Below are 23,576 nucleotides of genomic sequence, written 5' to 3'. Positions count from 1 at the left end.
AAAATATAAAACGTAAATTAAAAATATAAATTAAAATTCTAATTAATTTAAATTATAGTTATTCCAAAGCAATAACATTGAGTGTTTGGTATTACTTATTATTTAAATGTTAATTTAAATTATGTCAAAAGGCATCATTCAATATAAATATAAAAACTATTCTTAGGAATAGGAGAAAGAGAATAAAAGTACAGTTACAATAAAAAAAGAAGAAATGTATAGTAGAAATAAAAAAGAAAAAAGGAAAAAGGAAAAGAAAAATATTAAATTAATGAGGGATAATTTAAAAAATATAAATTTATTGTAAGGTTAGTTTTATCTTGAACAAATTAATTTGTTGCTTCTGTTTATTGGAAGAAGTTAGAATTTGCTGCCCAAAAGTATTTTTTTATTTTGGCCAAAACACCTTAAATTTTCCAAAAAGTACTTACGCTTGGACAAACATGATCTAAAAATATCTACATAAGAACCGTTCTGCTCACATCAACTCTTTTAGCACGTAAACCAGTAATCAATGAAGCAAATAAAAGTTGGTATTCTCTATAAGAGAGCTGCCTAAGTAACTATATCTATAATATAATGCTGGGGGCACAAAAATTCGTACAAGAGCAGTTGGCAAACGAGATAAATGGTAGTAAAAGATACTACTAGAAACACAAACGAGGAGAAAAAAAAATTTGTAAGGGAGCGTTGAGGCAGAAAAGAATGAAGCCTAAACTAAGGTATGAGATGGAATCTTAAAATTGTTGGGTCCGTACTGCCAAGTAAAAGAAATTCTATATTTCACCCCTCTGTGTACACTGCCGTAGAGTTGATGTAACCCTGCAATGGCAAGGAAGCTTCTATACAGGAAATTTGATTATTAATTTATGTAAAAAACTTTTCAATGTACTCTCCAGCATGCTCTCGAGTCATCTCAGCCCGTCGAAGTGCACCTCCCACTGAACTTCAAGAGCCACTTCAAAGCAAAATCCTGCTTTCTCACTCTTGTCTCAAGGTATTGAGAGAACTATTTTCTCTAGATCTGTCACACAACTGCATGGCTGTTTTCTTTTCTTCACCAACTGTAACCGCCACCTCGATTTAAATGCTGCTACTTAGTGTTTCATCCTCATTAGATGGTCCTAAACATTCCCATGGGTTTGAGTAGAAATAATCTTCTTCTTTGGGTCGGTCTGGAATAACCAACCTCTTCATAGGATTGCCCATACGTTCAGCATGAGCTTCCTTAACTGAGTTAGAAAACTCATCCCATATCAATGATCCAGCATTATGTTGGTCTATCAAATCCACTAGAAGCTTTCTATCCAACAAGATCGTTTTCCTGTACCCAAGATATCTGCATAGAATGGTAGAGATTTATATAGAAGAAGTAACAGATAACGCTGCAACCAAATCTTTACTATGTACTAAGACCAGCAAACCAATAAGAAGACACCATATGTAGCTAAAATTGTACTGAATACATACTGGGCAGTACTAACAATCAAAAGCATGCCAGGTAACGCAAAACAAAAGGATATCATTTATCTTAAGCATTTGAGCATATAAAAAAGTTCATCAGATGGAAATACCTGCGATGTCCTTCAACAACTTTGGCCATGTTTCCATCATATGTAGGAACAAAGATATCACTCTCCAATGAAACAAGATAGTCCAATGCAGCCATTTGAGAAGAGTGATTTTGAAAGAACATAAGGTCAGAAGGTTCAAGTAGTGTCTCCTTCCTCACCTGCTCAACATAAAATAGCTTAAACTGTGAGTCCACAAATTCAGGTAACACAAGCAGCTTAAAAACTAGATTGCACTTTCTAACTACCAGATTAGGATAAGCTGCTGTAAGACTAGCCATTCTCCTTTTTCCGCCATATATCTCTCCAGCGGCAATGTAAACTTGTATGCTGGGATCAATGTCCAATGCCCTTAAAGTCAGGGCAGTTTCTTCAGGTGTCAACGGACAGAGACCATCTCTCCTTTTCAAATCTGAATTTATGATTTTTTCTTTCCACCATGGATAAGCGTATCTGCAAAAGGATTAAATCAGCCCAAGAGTGACAAGACAACTAAAGATCACCACTTAATACAAGGATATAAGTTTACCTCATTCTTGTCAACTCGTCAATCTCATCCTTATTACATCCCTGAGAACAGCCAGAGAAGGCCAGCATATCCATTTCATATCTCAGGTGCAGTACCATAAAAGGACCCTTTTGCCTGAGAAGTCGAACAACCTTTCTGCCCAGCTCTTCTATCTGAGGGGTGAATTTTAAGGCACTAAAATTTACTCGACAACGCAGTTTTTGAATTTCCATGGGTTGACCATTATTGGCAAGCCGAGCGTCGGTTCTGTTTAAGTGAACAACTTTGTACTTCCGAATTAGGGGAAGAATCTGTAATCAGCAAATGTGACAGTTATTACTCACAGAAGATTACGTGAGTTAACAACACCATCAAAGAAGCATGGCCTAACCCTACAAACCTGATTTTGGTAGTAAGAAATATCAGACCAACTGATAGGAGGCATGGTGTAAATCATTCCTAGCTCTACTCTCCTCTTCAATCTTGGGGGTAGCTCTCTCAATATTCGAACTTCATCTCTCAAGGATGATATAAAATGATCAACATCAAAAATATCTTGGAATTCACTGCAAGTTCAACAGTATTGTTAGTGTACCACAGATCATTACCCTTTGTTTTTTAAGGAACCAATCTATAATTAGAATCAACATACTCAAGGAGACACACCTTGGATCAGCCCAAAATGAGGTTTTATCCAGCTCAGGAACTATGAGAGTCACATTCAAATATCTTGCAATAGTAACCATATCACATATCTGCAACAACAAATACAGAGGAATGAGTGGGAGAATTAAAGAAACCTAAACTCACAACCATTACTCTTATCGGATTACATCAACTCGTGCCACTAAACTGATATTTATCTTAAGTAAAGCCACTCACCGCAGAACGCATTTGATTCAGCCCTCCATTGCATGAAACCATAAGGTAACCATTATTTTTATAAACCCCTGGATTCAAAAATAATTATGACAACAGTCAGGACTTGGATACTCGTGAGAAAATAAATATCCAAGAAAGCAACAAGCTCCTTTGCTGTTTTATTTGGACCATTAGCGTTGCACAAAAAGCTAGAACAGCCTAAATAGGACCATAAACCTTTCGTGACTTCAACTAAGATTCACAAGCAATATATTCAAACAATTCTACCACATATTTTACAAATATCTCAATTTATAATTAGCACCATGCCACAAAAGACTGGTGATCAGAAAACACTCTTTACATGTCACCACAATGTATGAAGTAACAACCAGCGGTTATTTCACAATTTCACTAAAAATAGCTCATCCATGCTCTACTCTGTGACAGAATATGTTAAAAAGCTACTCACTCTTAGGTGGAAGAACTCTAGCAGGGACCTCAGGCGACGAATTGACAACAAATGAAGCAGCAGACTCCTGTGAAAAACAAGAAGGCCAGCCTTTCAAAACCCTAGGACCCCAAGTCTCCCCTAAAGTCATCAATTGAACCACACAGGTCCACAACAGTATCGACGTTGTTGCCCTTATCATCCATAACTTCATTCTAGATCGTGACATCATTGAACTTTTCAGTTTCTCCACACGACTATCACCTAAAGCCACTGCTTTGAAACCCATTATCTTCTTCCTCTCCTCTCTGTCCTCCAATTCACTCTTTTCCCCTTCTATTCTGCACATATCCCACCCATACAAACTCCCCTCTACTCAAAATTCTTATCTATTTACTCTGAACAAGTTCACGCCTTTTTGATAATGTAGTATCCAAAATCACTCAGAAACGAAAGAATTTTTTATTTTATTTTTTTTTAAAAAGCTTAACAGATTACGTGAGCGGATCAAATCCGAGCAGCAAGAGAAAAGAGGACAGAATTTGATCCTTCAGAAACGTGAAGAAAACTTGGATTATTAGATCTCAAAAGACTGTTATTTTTTGGAGCAGCACCAGAAACCCTAAATTTCTCGCATAGTAAGGGAAAATCGATCAAAAGTTCGATCTTTGAGTGATAACGGAAGCGAACCCTAACTGATTATTCAGTTTTATCTTTTCTAAGGGAAGAAAAAAAATTAAAAAGAATGAATGTGAAATGTGGCGGATATTTGAGAATATTTTCCGGCGAGACGGTGACGTTCGCCGGAATCTGGTGCCGCCGTCGGTGGGCGACGAGAGAGGGAGGGAAAGAGATTGTGAATGTGAAGAGGAGAGAGAGAGAGAGAGAGAGAGAGAGACGAAAACGCACCGCGTGGTGAGTTTAGGGGAGTGATTTGGGGTGTGGTTATAGCGGTTATCACATGCGGCAACTTCCACAGTTCTCTTCCTGTTATTTTTCCATTTCCCCTTTTATGTATTTTTTATGTTTTGTTTTTTTCTTTTTCTACTTTCGTGTATCACTAATATATAGTCTTTTTTTCATAGCAATGGTTATTTTTTTTATATTTATTCTCCTTTGGGTTCAGTTTCTAAACTAAATAAATTGTGTATTTGACTTTTATTTTTATTTTTATTTTTTGGTTTTAAATTGGTTGGAGGATATCTTGTTTGATTATGTCATATCAACTCCTAATATACAAACCATTTGAACAAATGACAACCCTTATGAATCATGTCACTATAATGTGAGTAATATAATGTATAATATGCTTAGATCAATTTGTTCGTCGTGAAAATCAATCATATTTATCAATCATATAAAATCGTAAGTCTAATTTAACTCTTTGAATAAGAAAGAGCCAAGTATTGTGCAATTAGTTATAAGTTAAATATATAAACCTTTTTTTATTACGTAAAATGTAGCAATTAAAAATGTCCAATCAGTATTAAAAGAATAATATCATTATTTTTCATCAGTATATTTTTCTCTTCACATGAATCAAACGTGTTTATTGCAAAACAAATTGACGAATTGAAACTTGATCAAAGCTTTGATTGGACATTTTACTGCCAAATTAAGCCATTGGGTGTCAATCTTTTTCAATGTGCAGGGGACAGGATAAAAATAAAACATTTATATATACTTAAAAATAAATGAATAATCAATAGAAACAAAACAGTGAGAGGAAAGATAAAAGGGGGAGCAAGAGCAACCATTGGAGTATGAAACCGGGTACACCAGATTCCTCCTCGGCATGTTAGAACAGAGTTTTATGAATTGAGAACCACGGCAAATATGGAAATACAACCAATAAATGAGAGCCAGCTAAATTGTTATCGGTTAGGGCCCATTTCAATAAAAGTCCAGTCAGACATGTCAAAGATCGAGCCACATTAACGTCACACGTGGCGCCGTGAGATGGCCGTACAACAATCTTCGTATCGCCCGAATTATAATGGACATAGAGACACCGACAATATCTCGCGATATTTCTGTGGCTGCATTTAGAAAAAACCTTTATTTTTGGCTTTTTAGTTTTTACTATCTCATGCTACCTTTTATCCCCAATTCTTTTGACATTCTTATCACGACTTAGTGAGCGTTTGAACATAAGAATTGTAAAATTCTAAAATAGGGAAAAAAAAATTTCAATTGAAAATAGTATTTAAAATTTAGAGTTGTGTTTGTATATAAATATAATTTTGGGTTGTTTTTAAAGTTTTGTGAGTGATTTGAGTGAAAATTTTTGAAAAACAATTTTTTTGGAGTTTTTAAAATTTTCAAAATTTTCAAAATGTATTTTCAAGTAAAAACTGAAAATTTTATAAATAAACGATGATTTAGTAAAAAAAAATGATTTTTTTTTTAAAAAAAAGAGAATTTTTTTTTTATGTCCAAACGGACTCTTAGAGTCTTAGTTAGCTCTTCCTGTTTTACTTTTTTGGCTTTATTCGCTACGACATGAAAGTGCAGCTGAAGAGGGAACTGATCCCTAATTTATCTTTGCCTTTGTAAATACATCTAAATCACACTCTTACTGATTCAATTGCTGAGTAAAAACATTTTCGTCGCAGAAGGTGAAAGTTTAATATCATTAGTAATTCTAAAAATATCAAGAATTGTTAGTCTTTAAATTTTGTGTTTCTTGATTATTAATTGAGATAAAAGTTTGGATGTAGTTTTTCAGCTCAGATTTACTTTTGATTATTGTTCCAAAAGATATATTTGTTGAGCTTACTATTCAATCAATTTTTTAGAAATTATTGTACAATTTCGAAATATTAAATCTAATATAAAATTTAAATTACAAAATTTCTAATATAATAATGAACAGGAAAACTTTAAGGAAAAAAAAACATGAGACAACTATCTAGTTGGAGATAGTTGTAATACAGTCCTTTTTTATTCTTCGAAGAATAAAGGGAAACTTGATACGTCATTACTCAAGGAATGATTAGCTTGCATTGTGTCTAATAATAAGAGCCAGTTTATTTAGATCACGACAGGTAGTTTTCTGATTTTATAACAACTAATTAAAATAATAATTTCTATGCTATTATTAAAATTATTTCAAAGTAGCATCTTAATGGGGTTTGGGAATGGTATGATGTACACAGTCTTACCCTTACCCTGGAAGAGCTTGACTGTTTTCGATAGACCCTCGGTTAAAGAAAAGATGAAAGAAGCACTGATAGCAAGAAATAGCAATACAGGATATTAGAAAACTAAATCCAAGATAGCAAAAGAAAATATGAAAGAAGTATTGATAACAAGTAATAACAATACAAGATATGTATTGATAGCAAACTAAGGGAGTACTGATGGCAAGTAATAACAGTACAAGATAAATGGTAATAGCAAGCTTAGGATAAAACATATACCATACTAACACTAATACTATTGAACTAAGGAAGACAAAAAGAAACGTTCGACTACCTACTAACCTTCTACCCTAATTGTCAACCTTCGGACTCTCCTATCAAGGGTCATATCCTTGGTTAGTTCAAGTTGCGCCATGTCCCGCCTGAGCACTTCTCCCCAAGACTTCTTTGGCCTACCTCTATCCTTCCTCTTAACCCTCAAGGACAACCTCTCACACCTCCTGACTGGGGTATTTGTGCACTTCCTTTTAACATATCCGAACCATCTTAGCCTCATGCAAAATAAAGGAAATAGAAAATGATCGACTTCAAAATAAGATTAAAAAGTTGCAATAGGGGCCAATTTGGCGCCATGTGTGGAATTCAGCCAGGAGCCTCGGGACAGATTTAAATGTGATCATTGATTTAAGAGACCAAGAATACAACGGTTGAGGGTTTTAGACTCAAGAAATAGCGTAAATTTACTATGGTTGAGTGCTTGAAGTTTATTTGCAAGACACATATTAGGTATATATTTGTTTGGTATAAACACTTCCAAGTGGGTAAGTTTTTGCCCAAGAAATAGTAAATATAGCATAGATAATTAACTTATCCAACAAAGCAAAGCGCATATCTTAATTTTGGTGTCTCAAACATATCACCATTTACAATAAGGTTTATCTTTTCTTCTTCTTCTTTCAGGTATCTTATATTTAGATAGATATGTCAAAAGTAATTGATAACCTGGCTGTTACTTTAGAGATTCATATGTCAAACTAGAGCCGTCAAAATAAGCTTGGCCCGTGAGGCCAGTCCAACCCAGCCCACTATTTGGGTAGGGTTGGGCTAGGATTTTTTTTGTCCATTTAAAACTTAAGCTTATAAGCCCGGCACAAATCAACCCGCTGGCCCTTGAGGCTTGATCGAGATTGGGTCTGGGCCGGCCCATGGGCCAAAAATTAATTAAATTCAAATTAATTAACTATTAAATATTTAATATTTAAAAAAGTAACAACTATTAACTATAATCCACATTCCTCAAACCCTAGATTGCTCATTTACATTTCTATATCAACTAGAATTTAGATTTTTGACGTGCATGTAATATGACAAAATTAGTTTTTCTTTTGGCTAATTAATAACGAATTCGAAAAGTTTTAGGTGGTCAATAATAATCTTTTTTCAAAAAAAAATATTACTTTAAGTGGCCAATGATCAGTTTGGATTACTTTAATATATTATTAATATTTAAATTGCTCTTCAGTATAGAAAAAGATCAATTTTAAATACACAAAAAAATAAAAATTGACCACTAACAAAATTCAGGAATTTTAAAATTTTAATAGACTATAATGATGAAATAAGCAAATAATGTTAATCCTAAATTAAAAACCTCAACATATAAACTTATTGAAGCAATCCCTGAATCTGAGAAAAATGAAAGAAAAGTATTAAGAAAATATTCATGTAATTTTAAAAAAGAAGAGTTAGAGATGTAAAAAATTTACATTTCAGTTACGAGATTCCTCGTCAAATATCAAGTTTTTTATACGTTCTAAGCAAACAAAAGTTGTGTACATGATTAATCGATTATGTCACGAAAAAATATTTAAGAATTTAAAGAAATTCTTTTTTCTAAAAAACAATTGAAGGATCGGTCCGCCCTAGCCCGCGACCCTCTTAGGGCTAGGTTGGGCTAGCCATTTTAAGACTCATTTATATGGCGGGCGGCCCATCCTAGCACACCAAATTTAAAAGCACACGAGGGCTGGGCTGGCGTTTTGACAGCTCTATGCCAAACCATGAGATTTTCCCGATTTTCATCTATTTGTAATTCAATACAATAAGTAATTGGTTCTATTAAACTAACTATATATTGTATATTATCAATAATTTCTGCATAAGGCGGGAAACTGATATCTTGAGCAATCACATATTCAAATAAACGCGTCATAAGTTAGAGTTTATTTTATATCTAGTTGATATTAAAGCATGGAAAGACATTTTTAATGATATAATACTACAGAATTCTCAACCTTGTTAATGTACTTGTCGTATACCAGATATAATATGGCAAGAAAGAAAAGCAAAGTATGCATACTTAAAGCAAGCAGGCTTCTAAAATACAAATGAAGGTCAACAGGAAAATTGATTTAATCTTTAAGGCCAGAGATTTTTATTGTCAAGCAATAGGGTGAATTTGTGATTTCTTAAAATGGTAGAAATTATCCCCGACATAAGGAAGTAGTAGTTAAAACCTATGCAAGATTCCACAGATCATGAAACTCCATTTTCGGAAGAATTTTATAGCGGCAGACGAGTAGTATTGCGTAAAAATTAGTAGTATCGTAAGCGAGAAGTACGCTTACGCTGGGCGATAAATTGAAAAGGAACAAGAAATGACAACTGGATCTTTCGTTGATGCTATTACTATAGGCCCGTACCGTGAGGAGTGTCGGTACCGCCGTTATAACGGCAAGTTTATAACGAAGGGGAAAAGACGAGTAGGTGAGAAGACTGTGTCAGAACGGTCAAGTGGTGTCACGGGTTAAATGAACAGAGGCCCTTTGGGCTCAGCCTATGGTGTGGCCCACAACCCGATTCATATTTGGTGGGGCAAAGTATGAGTGTGAATGTGGGTCGTGTCAGATTCTCTGGTCCACTTCTGTAGACGTCACTTTCATCCATTTCTCAATCATTTATATACCGTGCCTCGCGTTTAATATTTTTCACTTTGATGTAAAATAACAAGTTTTATTTTTTGACTTTGGAAATAAAAATATCAGATATAACCCTTTTAATATTAATTATATAATTCATCGGAAAACTTTTTCCTGTTATGATCTCTTAAGAATCAAGAACTGAAATAGTATGCAATGCAGACTACGCACAACAGCGACACTTAATAAAGTTTAATGATAAGAGCAATTTGGAATAAATTGACTTCAAATGGGATGTGGCATGCTTGATTGCTTTCAATTTTTGCTTGTGTTGTGTCACCTAATTTACATTTTTAATATTTTGGAATGTCAAATTGAGAATTAAAAGAATGAGTGAAGTCATGAATAGTTGAGGATTAAAATATATAAAAAGAAAGGATATTAGCATAATTGATATCCTACACCTAAGAGGTCCACGATATATACATATCAAATGATACTAATCCTTTAGCAAACTACTTTAATTTCTATCTGATTAAGATTGATAGAATTGCATCTTGTATCTTAATTCTTAAACATACTATTCTTTATTCTTAAATTCTACAATGATAGCTGTAATCGATAAATTTACCAATTCTACGGTATAGGGTTCAAAATGCAGGGAAAATCAGAGAAACATGTTGTCAAAGTCAAACAGATAATTTCACGCACCAATCACGCGAAAGTATAATAGCTGTCTTCGTCAAATTTGTTTACTTTCATTCGTTGGCTTCTTAAATTATTGGCACTGGTTAATTTAGCTGCTTGGACCACGGTTTCCTTAGGGTAAATACTTATTTGTATCGAGTATTTTACATTTAACTGAATTATTAAGTTTAAAATCTAATAAATTAAAGTAAAAATACATTTTAGTTAATTATGGTTAAGTATTAAAAAGTGTATATAAACATAACTCTTACATTCATTTATATCTTGAATTTTCTCTATATTTGGGAAATTTCATTTTCACTTTTCTCTTTCAACTGATAAGCAAACGAAGGCACACGATTTCGTACCTTCTAAATTAGCCTAAAAAGGAGAAACCTAAGGCTCCATTAGTTTGGCAGCACTTGCGGAAGTGAAATTTAACTTTTAACTACCACTACAGCCTACACCATGTTTGTTTCATAAAAGCTGAAGGGTAATAATTTTATTTTATAAGTAAAAGTGAATTAGTAGTTTAAATCAATTAGCAGTTACTCAGCAAAGAAAAATCGACCATTTTTTACTCCATGAATGAGACGTGCTAATATATATTCTAATCTATTGCTACTGTCTATTACTCCATCTAGTATACAAAAACTTTTCCCCTTGTGAGAGTTGAAATACATATTACCTCAATCCTAATCATGTCAATTATCTTCATTAAACTGAATTAGACCATTAATTGATACAATGCACAATTTCTTCCTTATTTCAATTTGAAAGGTTCTAGTACTATATATAGGTCATTATCCTATATATTATATATCATTTATTGTCGTTATGGCAATAAATATAATACAAACTTGTTATACAGGTACATTGTTATATACAATTGAATTTAGACCATGTTTTGTGACTTTGTCTATACTTCACATCATATTACGACATAACACTTTAATCACTCTTTATATTTTCTTCCTTTCTATTTGACTCTGCTTACTCCCCGAACATATTTTAAAGAAGTCAATCACCATATATAATACGATTAAACATTGGTTAAAATTTAAGCCGTCCGTTGTTGGGATTAAAGATTGGTGAATGGAAAACGGAGGGAAGAAAAGTGGAGGGAAAATGAGCTCCCTTTTGCTTTGAAAAGAGCAAGTGTCCCTCATGGGTGGTGGAAAGAAAAGTGAATGTGCTTGTATTGAGAAAGCACTTCTCTTGGTGTTAAATGTGTTGGAAAGTAAGTAAGTCTCGCGTCGTCGTCGTCGTCGCTCGGCTTCGGCTTCGGCCCAATTCACTTTCTTCCCAGATTTTTATTTAAATTTTCCTCCCGTTTTTAAGTGACTGTTCTAAAGGGTTGTAAATTTTCAGAAACAGTACTTCCATTGGCTATAAATTCCTTTGATTCCTAAGATTTTTACTTACGAATTTTCGGAACTTCAAGACTTCTTCTTCTTCTGCACAAATCTATTCCAGTGTGATTTACTACCATTGAGTGGTTCACTCACACTGTGATTTTTGGTACCAATACACCGATGAGTTAAATCGTTCTATCCTGGGAGGATAATATTCTAGCACTTCGGGTACTTGAGGGGAATAATTTTCTTAAGGACACATTGTGCATTCAGTGGGCTCGATTTATTCCGAAATTATTTTTTTTAGATATTACTTTGACATTCTGTTGCTGCTAACTTTCTGTTTTCTGTTTCAGAAAGATTATTGTTTTGTTATTTATTATACTAACGCAGATTGACTAACAATCTTAAGAAAATTATTTATTGTAATCTGTATTTTATTTTTGGAGATTAAAACCTGTGTGGTTTTCTACTCCTTCTGAATTTTTCTATTCTGATTTGAAGATATAAAAACTTCATCGGAGTATTAAAATTTAGAAACGATTTGAAGAACATAAAAACTTCATCATTTTCTAGGAAACGGTATATAAAAACCTCGATTTTTATTTATTAAACGTACTGTTTATCGTTAATTACAGTACTATTTAATATTCTATTTTTTTGCCATTAATTGAATTCTTCTGTTGTTGACAGTGAGAAATGGCAATTGATAATGGAAATTCTTCTGCGACTGTTGCGACAACAAGCCAAACTGTTGTTCCACCGGCCTAGAAACTGAAAAAAATTTCTGGAGCCAACTTCAAAGGATGGCAGCAAAGGGTGTTTTTCTGGCTTACCACGCTTGGTATGCAGAAGTTCACCAGTGAAGAACCACCAGTGCTTGCCGCGGACATGCCAGACAACGAGAAATTTATGATCGTTGAGGCGTGAAAACATGCAGATTTTCTTTGCAAAGGCTATATCCTAAGTGCTTTGGAGGATGACTTGTACAATGTCTACAATGCTATGAATACTTCTAAAGAATTATGGTGCGCACTTGAGAAGAAGTACAAGACTGAAGATGCATGCTTGAAGAAGTTTATGATTGGCAAGTTTCTAGACTATAAAATGATAGACAACAAAACAGTTGGAACGCAAGTTCAAGAGCTTCAACTTATTTTTCACGACCTTATTGGTGATTGTATTGTCGAAGCATTTCAAGTGGTTGCAATAATTAAAAAATTGCTTCCTTCGTGGAGAGATTTCAAAAACTATCTTAAGCACAAGCACAAAGAAATGAAGTTGGAAGATCTTGTGATTCGTCTCAAGATTGAGGAAGACAACAAAACAGCCGAGAAGAAGTCTCGTGGAAATTCAATGATTATGGGAGCTAATATCGTCGAGGTGACCGCTCCAAAAAGTAAAAAGAGGAAGAGGTCTTCTGGACAGACTAAGGAGCACAACAAGAAAAAATTCAAGGGCAACTGCTACAATTGTGGAAAAGCTGGTCACAAAGCCCCTGATTGTCATCTCCCGAAAAAGGGATAAGCCAACATAGTGGAGAAGAATGATGACATCAATGATCTGTGTGCAATGCTTTCGCAATGCAACCTAGTTGGAAATCCGAATGAGTGGTGGATTGACTCTAGAGCCACTCGACATGTTTGTGCTGTCAAAGAAGCATTTGCGACTTACTCTACTGCTGGTCCCGAAGAAGAGCTTTCAATGGGAAATACTGCAACAGCCAAGATTGAGGGTTATGGGAAGATATTCCTGAAGATGACTTCCGGCAAGGTGTTAACGCTCAACAACGTTCTTCATGTTCCTACTATTAGGAAGAATTTAGTTTCAACTTCTTTACTTGTTAAGAATGGATTCAAATGTGAATTTGTATATGATAAAATTGTTGTAAGCAAGAATGAAATTTATGTTGGAAAGGGCTACCTCGCAGAGGGCCTTTTTAAACTCAATGTAATGGTTGTTGACAGTATTAATAAAATTTTAGCTTCTTCTTATTTATTGAAGTCAAATGATTTATGGCATATTCGTTTAGGACATGTCAATTACAAAACCTTGCGGAAGTTAATTAATTTAGAGGTATTGCCTAAATTCGAGTGTAATAAATTAAAATATTAAATATGTGTTGAATCTAAGTTTGTAAAATATCCTTATAAGTCTGTTGAAAGGAATTCAAATCATTTAGACTTAATTCATACTGACATTTGTGATATGAAGTCGATACCATCTCGAGGTGGAAAAAAGTATTTTATAACTTTTATTGACGATTGTACTCGATATTGTTATATTTATTTGCTTAAAAGTAAGAATGAAGCAATTGAAGCATTTAAGCAATATAAGAATGAAATGGAGAATCAATTGAATAAAAAGATCAAAATAATTAGAAGTGATAGGGATGGAGAATATGAATCTCTGTTTGCAGAAATATATTCGGAATATGGAATTATCCATCAAACTACTACCCCCTACACACCTCAATATAATAGAATTGCGAAAAGGAAAAATCGGACATTAAAGGAAATGATGAATTCTTTATTAATAAGTTCCGGGTTAGCGCAGAGTTTGTGGGAGAAAGCTATCCTTACAGCTAACCGAATACTCAATAGAGTACCCCACAACTAAATGCAATTTATTCCATATAAAAAATGGAAAGGAAGAAAACCCAACTTGAAATATTTCAAAGTGTGGGGGTGTTTAGCAAAGGTACAAGTACTTTACCCAAGAGGGTGAAAATCGGATCAAAAACTGTGGATTGCGTTTTCATTGGATATGCTACAAACAGTAAAGCATATCAGTTTTTGGTTCATAAATATGATAATCCCGAAATTCATGTTAATACGGTAATTGAATCAGATAATGCTGAATTCTTTGAAAGCATTTATCCGTATAAAACTGAATGCGAGTCGTTAAGTGAAAGACCTAAACGACTACGGGAAGAACCAAAGGAAAATACTCCAAGTAAAGAAGATTCAAGGCGTAGTAAATGTCAAAGAACATCTACTTCCTTAGGACCATATTTTGTGACATTCTTGCTTGAAAATAAGCCTCAAACTTTCAAAACAGCTATGTCATCTTCTGATTCAGCATTTTGGAAAGAGTCAGTCAATAGTGAGATTCAATCAATTTTGGATAACCATACATGGGAATTGGTTGATCTTCCTCCGGGAAATAAGCATTTAGGTTCGAAATGGATCTTTAAACGAAAAATGAAAGTTGATGGCACTATTAACAAATATAAGACAATACTTGTTGTCAAAGATTATAGACAAAAGGAAGGCCTTGATTACTTTGACACTTACTCGCCAATAACGAGGATAACATCTAACAAGTGAATCGCGCGTAAGGGGTGTCTGTATCGCAAATTAAGCACACCATTATTATCATATTGTTTTAAGATAATGATTTTGCTTGCCTTTATAAATTTCCTTCGAAGAATTCAAATCCGTTTTATATAACACTTGTAAGCAAGCTGACTTGCACAAGCAAACTAACATGTAATGGATCAACAAACATGTCAAAAAGTGAGATTAGGAATTGAATATATATAGGGCACGTGAAGATATACGTCAATATGAGATTATGTGGGTGAATTCTTGCAACATCAATTTCCTATATTAAAAAATAGAAATAGAAAATCTCGTGACATTAACAAAATAACTGAAGTAATAAGTCTAATTAAACTGCAATCTGTCATACATTTTCTCTAATTAATTGGAAGTTCGTTTACCTTTATCATGTAGTAACTGTTTCAAGTTAATTTGCCTAGATTTGTTTGTACATCCAAACCTTATTAATTTGTTCCTTTTTAGTCCATTATTATTTCCCACCCTAATCTATCCAAACCGTGATTAATAGGAGTAGTATTTATGAATGACGAGCAGGTGAAGTAAATTAAATCATCCGTAAATTGATACAATTATATTACTATATTAGTACTATACAAATAAATTCCACCTCATAATTGGTCTTATATGATTTAATTTGCACACCTTCAAACTCTGAACACATAATAACGATGCAACGCTATAGGTAGGGGCACTCGAATTTGAAGCCTCTGACTGATAATTAATCTCAGACTATTACCAGATAGGATCGAAATAATTAAGAGCAGTTTTCTTTACTTTAATTTAATGAGCTGTCTTCTAAGAAAACTAAAGCATTTTTCCTTTTACGGAACATCAAATTAATGTCCTTATAATTAGATAAGTCAGCCTCCATTTTCCATTTGGATTTAACTTATATTAACTCGTAATTGAGTAATAATTTGTATACTGCCGTGCAATGTAAACCTACTATAGAGGTTACTTTTCTTGTTTTTCAGTTTAAGTTTACTAATTCCAATTATTATAAATAATTATTTACAATTACCTTTTATGTGAAGTCAAAAAATATTTACTATAATATATCAGTGTATAGAATAAAATTATTTTACTTTTTTTTTGGGGGGGGGGGGGGGTAAGAGGAATGCATCCCAAGATGGCTCAACGACACCTGTCTTGCATCTTCTTCTTCTTTCACCAAACTCATTTGGTCAGCTACAACTACAAGAAATGAAAGATCGAAAGTCATTTTTAATGATTGTCAAGATAAAAATGCAGTACGTAGACATGTTTTTACTTCAAGTTCACTTTTGTAGAGCAACGGAAGCATTCTCCATATTAGTCTTTCTAATTTATTACTTTCCTTTTTCGTGATTGACTCGAAGTTACTTTATACTGCTTCATCCCTAAACTCATTCCCTTCTAAACGGGGAAAAAGTGAAGGTAAATTCCACCACGTGAAGAGTCAGCAATTCTAAACTGTAATCAGTAATCCTTTCTCACTGTAGAAAACAATGTATACCAATTCCTAGCATAACATTTATTATTTCAACTATCATTTCTGACAACTTTTAAATTGACAATTCATGTTCTTTTGTACGTATATGATTGTACTGACCTTAGCATAGTGCGGTGAATTTTTGCAGTTGGTACAAATTAATAATGCAACAGTTTCTTATAAACAACGAAGAAATAAAAGTAATACGTAGTTTAAGGGAGAGAATTTACAGATCATGACATGGACAACAATCAGTTGGAGCCAAAATCAGCAAGAAATATCGGATTTAATCATTATAGGTGCACATTGAAATCACAGAATTATTTGAGAGAGGATATGCTGTAAAGCCTGGAATTATTTTAGGAAGAAATATCAAACATTAAAAAATCTAATTATTAAAATACAAGGAAGAAAAAAATTAGTAGTGGCTTGGGAGGAAACACATACTAGAATGACAGAATAGAGACAATTCGACAACTCTGCTAATAATACCAAACCAAACTAAAATATATTACATGGTTGAGACGAAATCTTGCATATTAAAGTCTCTAGTCAGCAACTTGCATATGAAATGACAAATTAAATCTGCTTTGCACCAAAATAGTATTCTAACATCTACTAAAACCCACGCTTGCAGTTCAAATAAAGGCCAAGATTTTAAGAGAACTAAACTTACGCGTTTGTTTGTAGGAAGTTTCTATTTTTATTATTTTATTTAGCTATATTTTTAATTGAAGAATGGCAATAAGGCACTTCTTCATTGTAAACCCCCCCCCCCCCAAACCATCACCACCACCACACACACTATTTCTCCTTGTAAAAAAAAAAAAACTCAAATTAGCTAGCATAATATTTAAGGTTTCAACTATCATTTCTGACAACTTTAACTTGACAATTTAAGTTCTTTTGCATATCATTGTACTACTATTAGTTTATTACCCTGCTCATGGTGCAGAATCTTTAAACAGTGGGTCCAAATAAGTAATGCAACTGTTTCTTAGTGAAAAGTAAAGAAATAAAAAAGAGTGCATAGGTTATGGACAAAATGTACATTTCACCAAACATGAACAGCAATTAAAGAAATAAAAAAGAGTGCATAGGTTATGGACAAAATGTACATTTCACCAAACATGAACATCAATTAACTGGAGCCAAAATTATTAGTCGATATAAATCTGTTAATTATTTAATCATTTCACATGTACGTTTGTGAGGAGTATATGCTAGTATTATTGAAGGAAGAAGTATCAATAATAGAAAGTTCAAATAATTACTCCATAATATAGAAGGAAGGAAAATAGAGACAATTCATCCGACAACTCTGCTAATAATACCAACCAAATTAGTACCAAACTAGAATATGTCTCATTATTGAGACGAAATGTTGGGTTATAGAGTCATAATGCAGCTTGCTATATATGTAATGACAAATCCGATTTGCTTCAAAATTCTATACTAACATTATACTAAAAGTCTAAAGCTCACGTTTGCAGTTCAAATAAAAACCAAGAATCGATCTAAGAGAATTAGACGTCCGCCGCCCTATATGAACATGTGTGATTATTGAGCGGATTGTACACAGGAGTACAAGCTCTACCGTTATGGCGTTTGTTTTTAAGATGTTTTCTGGAAAAAAATGAAATTTTCCTTTAAATTTGGTCTTGTTTGTTTCACTTTTCTTGAATTTCTTTCGAATTTAAAAATTACACATAAGGTACTTTTTCATTGAGAATCCTTCTTACACTTGTGAAATCCTCACAAATATTCAAAAAAAAACTAGATGCCCCTAAGCTTCAATGAACAAGTTATTTGGTACCTATACGAGTGAGAGATAGAGATACCCAATGAAATAGTCAAGGAACATGCAAGCTGCCTCTGACACTATTTTATAATATATATTATAAAAGTTTTTTTACACGCTTGATCCCTTTTTAACTATTATTTAAAAAAATAGCATCATTTATTAATTATTTCATAAAGAGCATTTTTTTTTCATTATTAGCATATTATAAAAATTAAGATCAACATTTAATAAGTTAATTGACTCACTAATCACATGAAGTACTTTTTTTGTCCATCTCCATTCTCCCTTTCCAACATTCATCTTCTTCACTCCATTTTTGAAAATCTGATTCATATGTGAATGCCACCTAAATTCAAGATGTATTGATTTATACGTCTTTTATATTTTGTATATCAAGTATCACTTTAATTCAAAATGTATTTTTATGTATACAATTGTTGTATATTTATTTGTGAAGTGCCATCTTTATTTTAAGATGTATTTTTAATGTATATTTCAAATATATTTTATATGTCAAGTGCCATTTTAATTCAGGATGTATTTTATATGTATATTTTTTTGTATATTTATATGCCATCTTAATTAAATTTAAGATATATTTTTTTATGTATATTTCACATGTCTAAGTGTCATCTTAATTTAAGATGTATTTTTTATGTATATTTTTTATGTTTTAATTCAATGTATATTTTTTTATATATACGTTTTGTAGATATTAACATATATTATTATCGGAGTAAGATCTTTATGTTAAGAAATGAAGAAGGAAGGAAGAGACAAACTTAAGAAAGATAACTAAAAAGAAAACGAATGGAACAAATTTAGAAAATATATTGGCTTCGACAGAAAACATAATTAAGAAGATGAAGAAAAAGAAGGAAAGCTAATAGATAAAGAGAAAAAAAAGGGTATGATTTTTGTATAAAGAATTATTGACTTTCCATTTAAATTGCTTATGTTTAGGGATTAATAATTAATATTCCTATTTTAATGGAACTGTGTGCTACAAATATAAATATTTTCCCGCCACAACTGTAATATTGAGTTTCATGCTAAGAATTTGTTATATTTCTTTTAAACTGTGGCAGTTATGTAAAGTTCTCTTTTATAAAATATATATACTTAACAACGACAATAAAAGTTACTCCCTCTGTTTCAAATTAGATGAGGTACTTTCTTTTTTAGTATGTTCCAAAATAAATAACACATTTCTAAATTTGAAAATAATTCAACTTTAAACTCTTCATCTTACTCATTTTACCCTTAATGAGAAGCTTTTATAATCACACAAATGTCATGGCCCCACAAAGCTTTTAAGACCACAAATTTCAAAAGTTTTCTTTTCTTTTCTTAAGCTCCGTGCCGAGTCAAACTACCTCATCTAAATTGAAACGGAGGGAGTAAGTTTTATGTTTTTCTTTGCATAAACATTTTTGGAAAATGTGTCATATCTAATTAAAATGCATGAAGTACAATATTTTGTTGACATGGTAAAAGATGTTGCCAAACAAACTAGGTCTATTATCATACTAATTTTAATCTTGTAATCCTAAGAAGGATGAATCATAATCAGTATATACTGAAGTACTTCGATGATTTAAAGGAACTAACACTGCATGACAAAAACCGAAGTACTATCCCATGTAATTCTGGCAATTTCGTACAAGATAAGCGACAGTGGTCCACAAGATGTCGATTCAATAAACGTACTAGCTTTCTTCGAAGTTAGTCCGTTACACACCCAAGCCAACCAAATAATATCTAAGATATGTTTATATGTGTATGAGTTTTTTTTTCCATCCTATATGTGTATGCGTTTAGGTTGTTTTTGTTGTGCTTAGATTTACTACTTCCGTCTCTTCTCCAAGTGTTTTTAAACCCACACACATTCGTCGAAGTGTTCCGTCTTCTGACTTTAGATTTAGACATCGCAGAGCTAGATTTACATGATTCATTATCTTAGCACTAAGAGCCGGTTGGACATAAGAAAAATTTTACTTTTTTTTCAAAAAATTTTAACTTTTTTTCGAAATCAGTGTTTGGACATAAATTTTCATTTGAAGATGAATTTTGGAATTTTTTGAAAATTTAAAAAATTCCAAAAAACTATTTTTCAAAATTTTCGCTCAGATCACTCACAAAACTTCAAAAACAACCCAAATTATATTTATGTCCAAACACAACTCTAATTTTCAAATACCATTTTCACTTAAATTTTTTTTTTACTTTTTTCCGGAATTTTACAATTCTTTATGTCCAAACGCCCACTAAATTTCACTCTTCCAATTTTTACTCATCCATCTCTAAACAAAAGGTGAATGATAAGGCCACTAAATGAATTTCAACTTTACACCTTTGAAATGAACATTATATATCAACTGTCCTCCTTGGCCACCTACCTTATCTTCTGCAACTCCAGCGAAAATAAAAGTTGAAAGAAAGAAAAAGAACGAAGAAATGGACAAGATGAAAGAGCTGAGGAAGGTGGCAATTTTTTGAGTAGTTGTCTATTTCATATGAGCTGGATTATCGTGCATTACCCATATGAGTACATACAGATGTATTTCAACCCCAACTTCTCCGAGCAGCAAGTAGCCAATGTATGATCTTAGTTTCCAATATTTCACCTTTCTGCAGGCTTCACAAAAAGTTAGCAAAAACTATCAAAGCGTGAGAGCTAACCTAGAACTAACTCCAAATACCATAACATTTAGACTCGAGCTGAACTATTCAGATCATACTTAGTTAAACTACTCTTAAAAGTTCTCAAGGAATTGGGAATAACTACAAGTGAGATCTATTACTTTAAGCATGGAACATGGATATTTAACATCATACTTCAATTGATATGACATACATAATGCACAAAGTACAATTCATTCGTGGAGCTGGAGAAAAAATTCAAAGGTAGCAAGAATATAGCAGCAACCCACAAGTTCCAACATTGGAGCATATCATTCCCCGCCCCGTTACCCCCCTCCCCCCCCCCCTTCCCTGCGGAAAGAAAAGGTTACGAAGACAGATGAATGAAATATCCACCATATACATTGTACTTGGGATGTTCAAATAAGTTACATAATGAAGGAGTCCTCTCATTAAAAAAGTGGAACATATACATCATGACACGGTTCACATAACTATTCCAGAAAGTCAAATTTCTGAACATAGTTATGGTTTCAGCATTTCCTGCGATTGGAGATATACAGATATCTAAGTGGTAAAATACTGATTTATAGTGAAGAATAATCCCATGCTTACCTATCTATATCTTGTCAAAATCATCATCAAAAGCATCGTCCCTATCATCCGGAAAAAGGAAAAGATTGTCAGTGCATAGATGCTGATCATTCTCCTTGAATCTGAAGACAATACATATTAATAACAGCAACACAAAGGGTATATCTAGAAATGACCCCATACTCTCTATCACGAAGAAGAACCAAAGACAAGCGATTAGGGAATGACACGAAAAAGGCAAAAAACAAAAATTATTTAAAAAAAAAAAAAACAGAAGAAAAAAATTCGTCCTCTTGATCCGAGGGTCTTTCGGAAATAGTCTTTCTACCCTTGGGGTAGGGCTAAGGTCTGCGTACACACTACCCTCCCCATACTCCACTAATGGAACTTCACTGTGGTCGTTGTTGTTGTAAAAACAGAAACAACTTTTGAGTTAACCAGTTTAGACAACTGATAAATTGAAGAAGGATAGGCTTGGCAAATGTGGACTTACTAAGCTTTGACCGTCTCATTATTCTTCAAGACCAAAAACTGAGACTTCTTATTGATGGTAATCAGATCATAAATATTTAGCATCTGAGAGATAAAATAGACACATCTCATGCGACCATTTGTAATATGCAGACCCAAGTCAATGCTGCTTGGAGAACAAAAGCTAAACGACTGAAAGGGAAAATACACAAGACCAATTGCGGATGCAAGACAAGCAACCATGTTAAATTCCTTAAGATTGTTAGTCCCGCCAATATTGCTGTATTTGTAAATAATAATTCTGGAAAATATAAGTTATCGTAATGAAACAGTAATTAATTCGAGCCCACTGAATTCACAGTGTTTCCTTAAGGAATTTAATCCCCTCCTAGTACCCAAGGTTATGGATTATTTCCTCCCAGGATAGAACGAATCACACACTGGTGTAGCGGTACTTCAAACCCCAGTGTTTCAGCGAACACAAAGTTCGGTAGCAAATCACACTTACAGTTGCTTTGTTTGAAGTTAAAACAATGCAGGACAAAGGAGTAGAAACTCAGAAAATCGTATGGAAATGCTGAGAGAAAGGAGTGCAATGTATAGCCAAAGTTGAGCGTTTTCAGTTTGGTGTTGTGTTTCTTCAACAGCTGCTGCACATATTTATAGCAGTCAGCTTTGAAGATGAACGACCATCCACCCTCCATTGTGGAGCATGCACTAGCTTGTTTGTGGAGCAAGCACTTGGCCATGGTGGGAAGAGCATTAGGCGGCTGCTATTGCAGGTGATGGTCAATACACGGATTGGAATATATCCGTTACAAATGCGGATAATCTTACGTTAATATTTACTATTAACAAATAAATTTGGTCCAAAAAATTAATCAATCAATCGATCATTTGACCAAATCCAAATCCGAATCCGAATCCGAAACCGAGCCGAGCGAGCGACGACGACGACGGCGCGAGGCTTGCTTTCTTGTTAACTCTTTAAGAGCTACAAGAAGAGCAATTATATATACACCCACCAAAAATCTTTTCCTCTTCCAATATGGGACAATGTCTCATTGTCAAGAGGGAAAAACTTAAAATTTTACTCAAAAATTTTATTTTTCCCTTCATTTCCCATTCACCCTCATTTTAAGACTATTTCATCTTAAATAAAAAAAAATAAAAAAAAACCCTCAACAATCCCCCACATGAATGGGGAATGGCTATATCACAGAAGTATGCATGAAAAAACTGTGTGATTTGCAAGCAATGATTAATCGCATCTGGATAAGTAGGTTTCCCTTTGAACTTTCCGTAGTGAACTTATGTCGGATATACTCGGTCAATCGGTAGATTTGATATCTTTGAACCGTCGATCTTTGGTGTATACCTAGACAACCATAAGTAACACAATCAACCCTTAACCGTCTTTGGTTCTCATTGTTGTGTTCGTTTCAGCCATGAACACCGCCTGGTTTCATAAGTGCATAGAGAACTGGCCTTACAAAGTTCTCCTTGAAGCGGTTAACACTTCATATTTACATAGGTGATTCCTAAATGTGTCATCCTGTAGATACACTATTTGATATACCCCGTATCAAATTTAGAAATCATTAAAAAGCCTTAATGCTTTATCCTTGGTACTGAACATTGTCTCATCACGAGAACGGACTAAAATTTTATTTGACAATGTTGAACCGTCATTAATGACTTTGTTTGATCTCCTTGAACCTAGATCTTGGGATCTCCAGTCTTTTAGGTAGAGTT

At 33.4% G+C, this 23,576-nt stretch overlaps 1 protein-coding gene and 1 long non-coding RNA gene across 2 annotated transcripts; one reads left to right on the top strand and one right to left on the bottom strand.

Annotated features, from left to right (window-relative positions):
- Positions 1-758: 758 nt before the first annotated feature.
- On the bottom strand, positions 759-4,384 carry LOC107808717 (rhamnogalacturonan I rhamnosyltransferase 1). The gene is made up of 8 exons (XM_016633259.2): positions 3,413-4,384; positions 2,962-3,029; positions 2,746-2,834; positions 2,480-2,645; positions 2,101-2,390; positions 1,820-2,024; positions 1,575-1,732; positions 759-1,339 (listed from the first exon to the last, which is right to left on the bottom strand). The coding sequence occupies exons 1-8, from the start codon at positions 3,738-3,740 to the stop codon at positions 1,084-1,086; spliced, it is 1,560 nt and encodes a 519-aa protein (XP_016488745.1). The 5' UTR covers positions 3,741-4,384; the 3' UTR covers positions 759-1,083.
- Positions 4,385-11,579: 7,195 nt separating this feature from the next.
- LOC142180189 (uncharacterized) lies at positions 11,580-12,427 on the top strand. The gene is made up of 2 exons (XR_012708345.1): positions 11,580-11,722; positions 12,188-12,427. It is a non-coding gene; the product is annotated as an uncharacterized LOC142180189 (long non-coding RNA).
- Positions 12,428-23,576: the final 11,149 nt, after the last annotated feature.

The sequence above is a fragment of the Nicotiana tabacum genome, chromosome 4, assembly GCF_000715075.1.
Source record: "Nicotiana tabacum cultivar K326 chromosome 4, ASM71507v2, whole genome shotgun sequence".
NCBI classification, from domain to species: domain Eukaryota; kingdom Viridiplantae; phylum Streptophyta; class Magnoliopsida; order Solanales; family Solanaceae; genus Nicotiana; species Nicotiana tabacum.
The sequence above is the reverse complement of the archived record's forward strand: the minus strand, read 5'-3'. Positions and strand labels throughout refer to the sequence as shown.

Coding starts and splice junctions, on each gene's coding strand:
- LOC107808717 (XM_016633259.2), bottom strand. CDS start 3,740: ATGTGCAGAATAGAAGGGGAAAAGAGTGAATTGGAGGACAGAGAGGAG. Junction 2,391..2,479: donor TTTCTTACTACCAAAATCAG/GTTTGTAGGGTT, acceptor TGCTGATTACAG/ATTCTTCCCCTAATTCGGAA. Junction 1,340..1,574: donor GTTGTTGAAGGACATCGCAG/GTATTTCCATCT, acceptor CATTCTATGCAG/ATATCTTGGGTACAGGAAAA.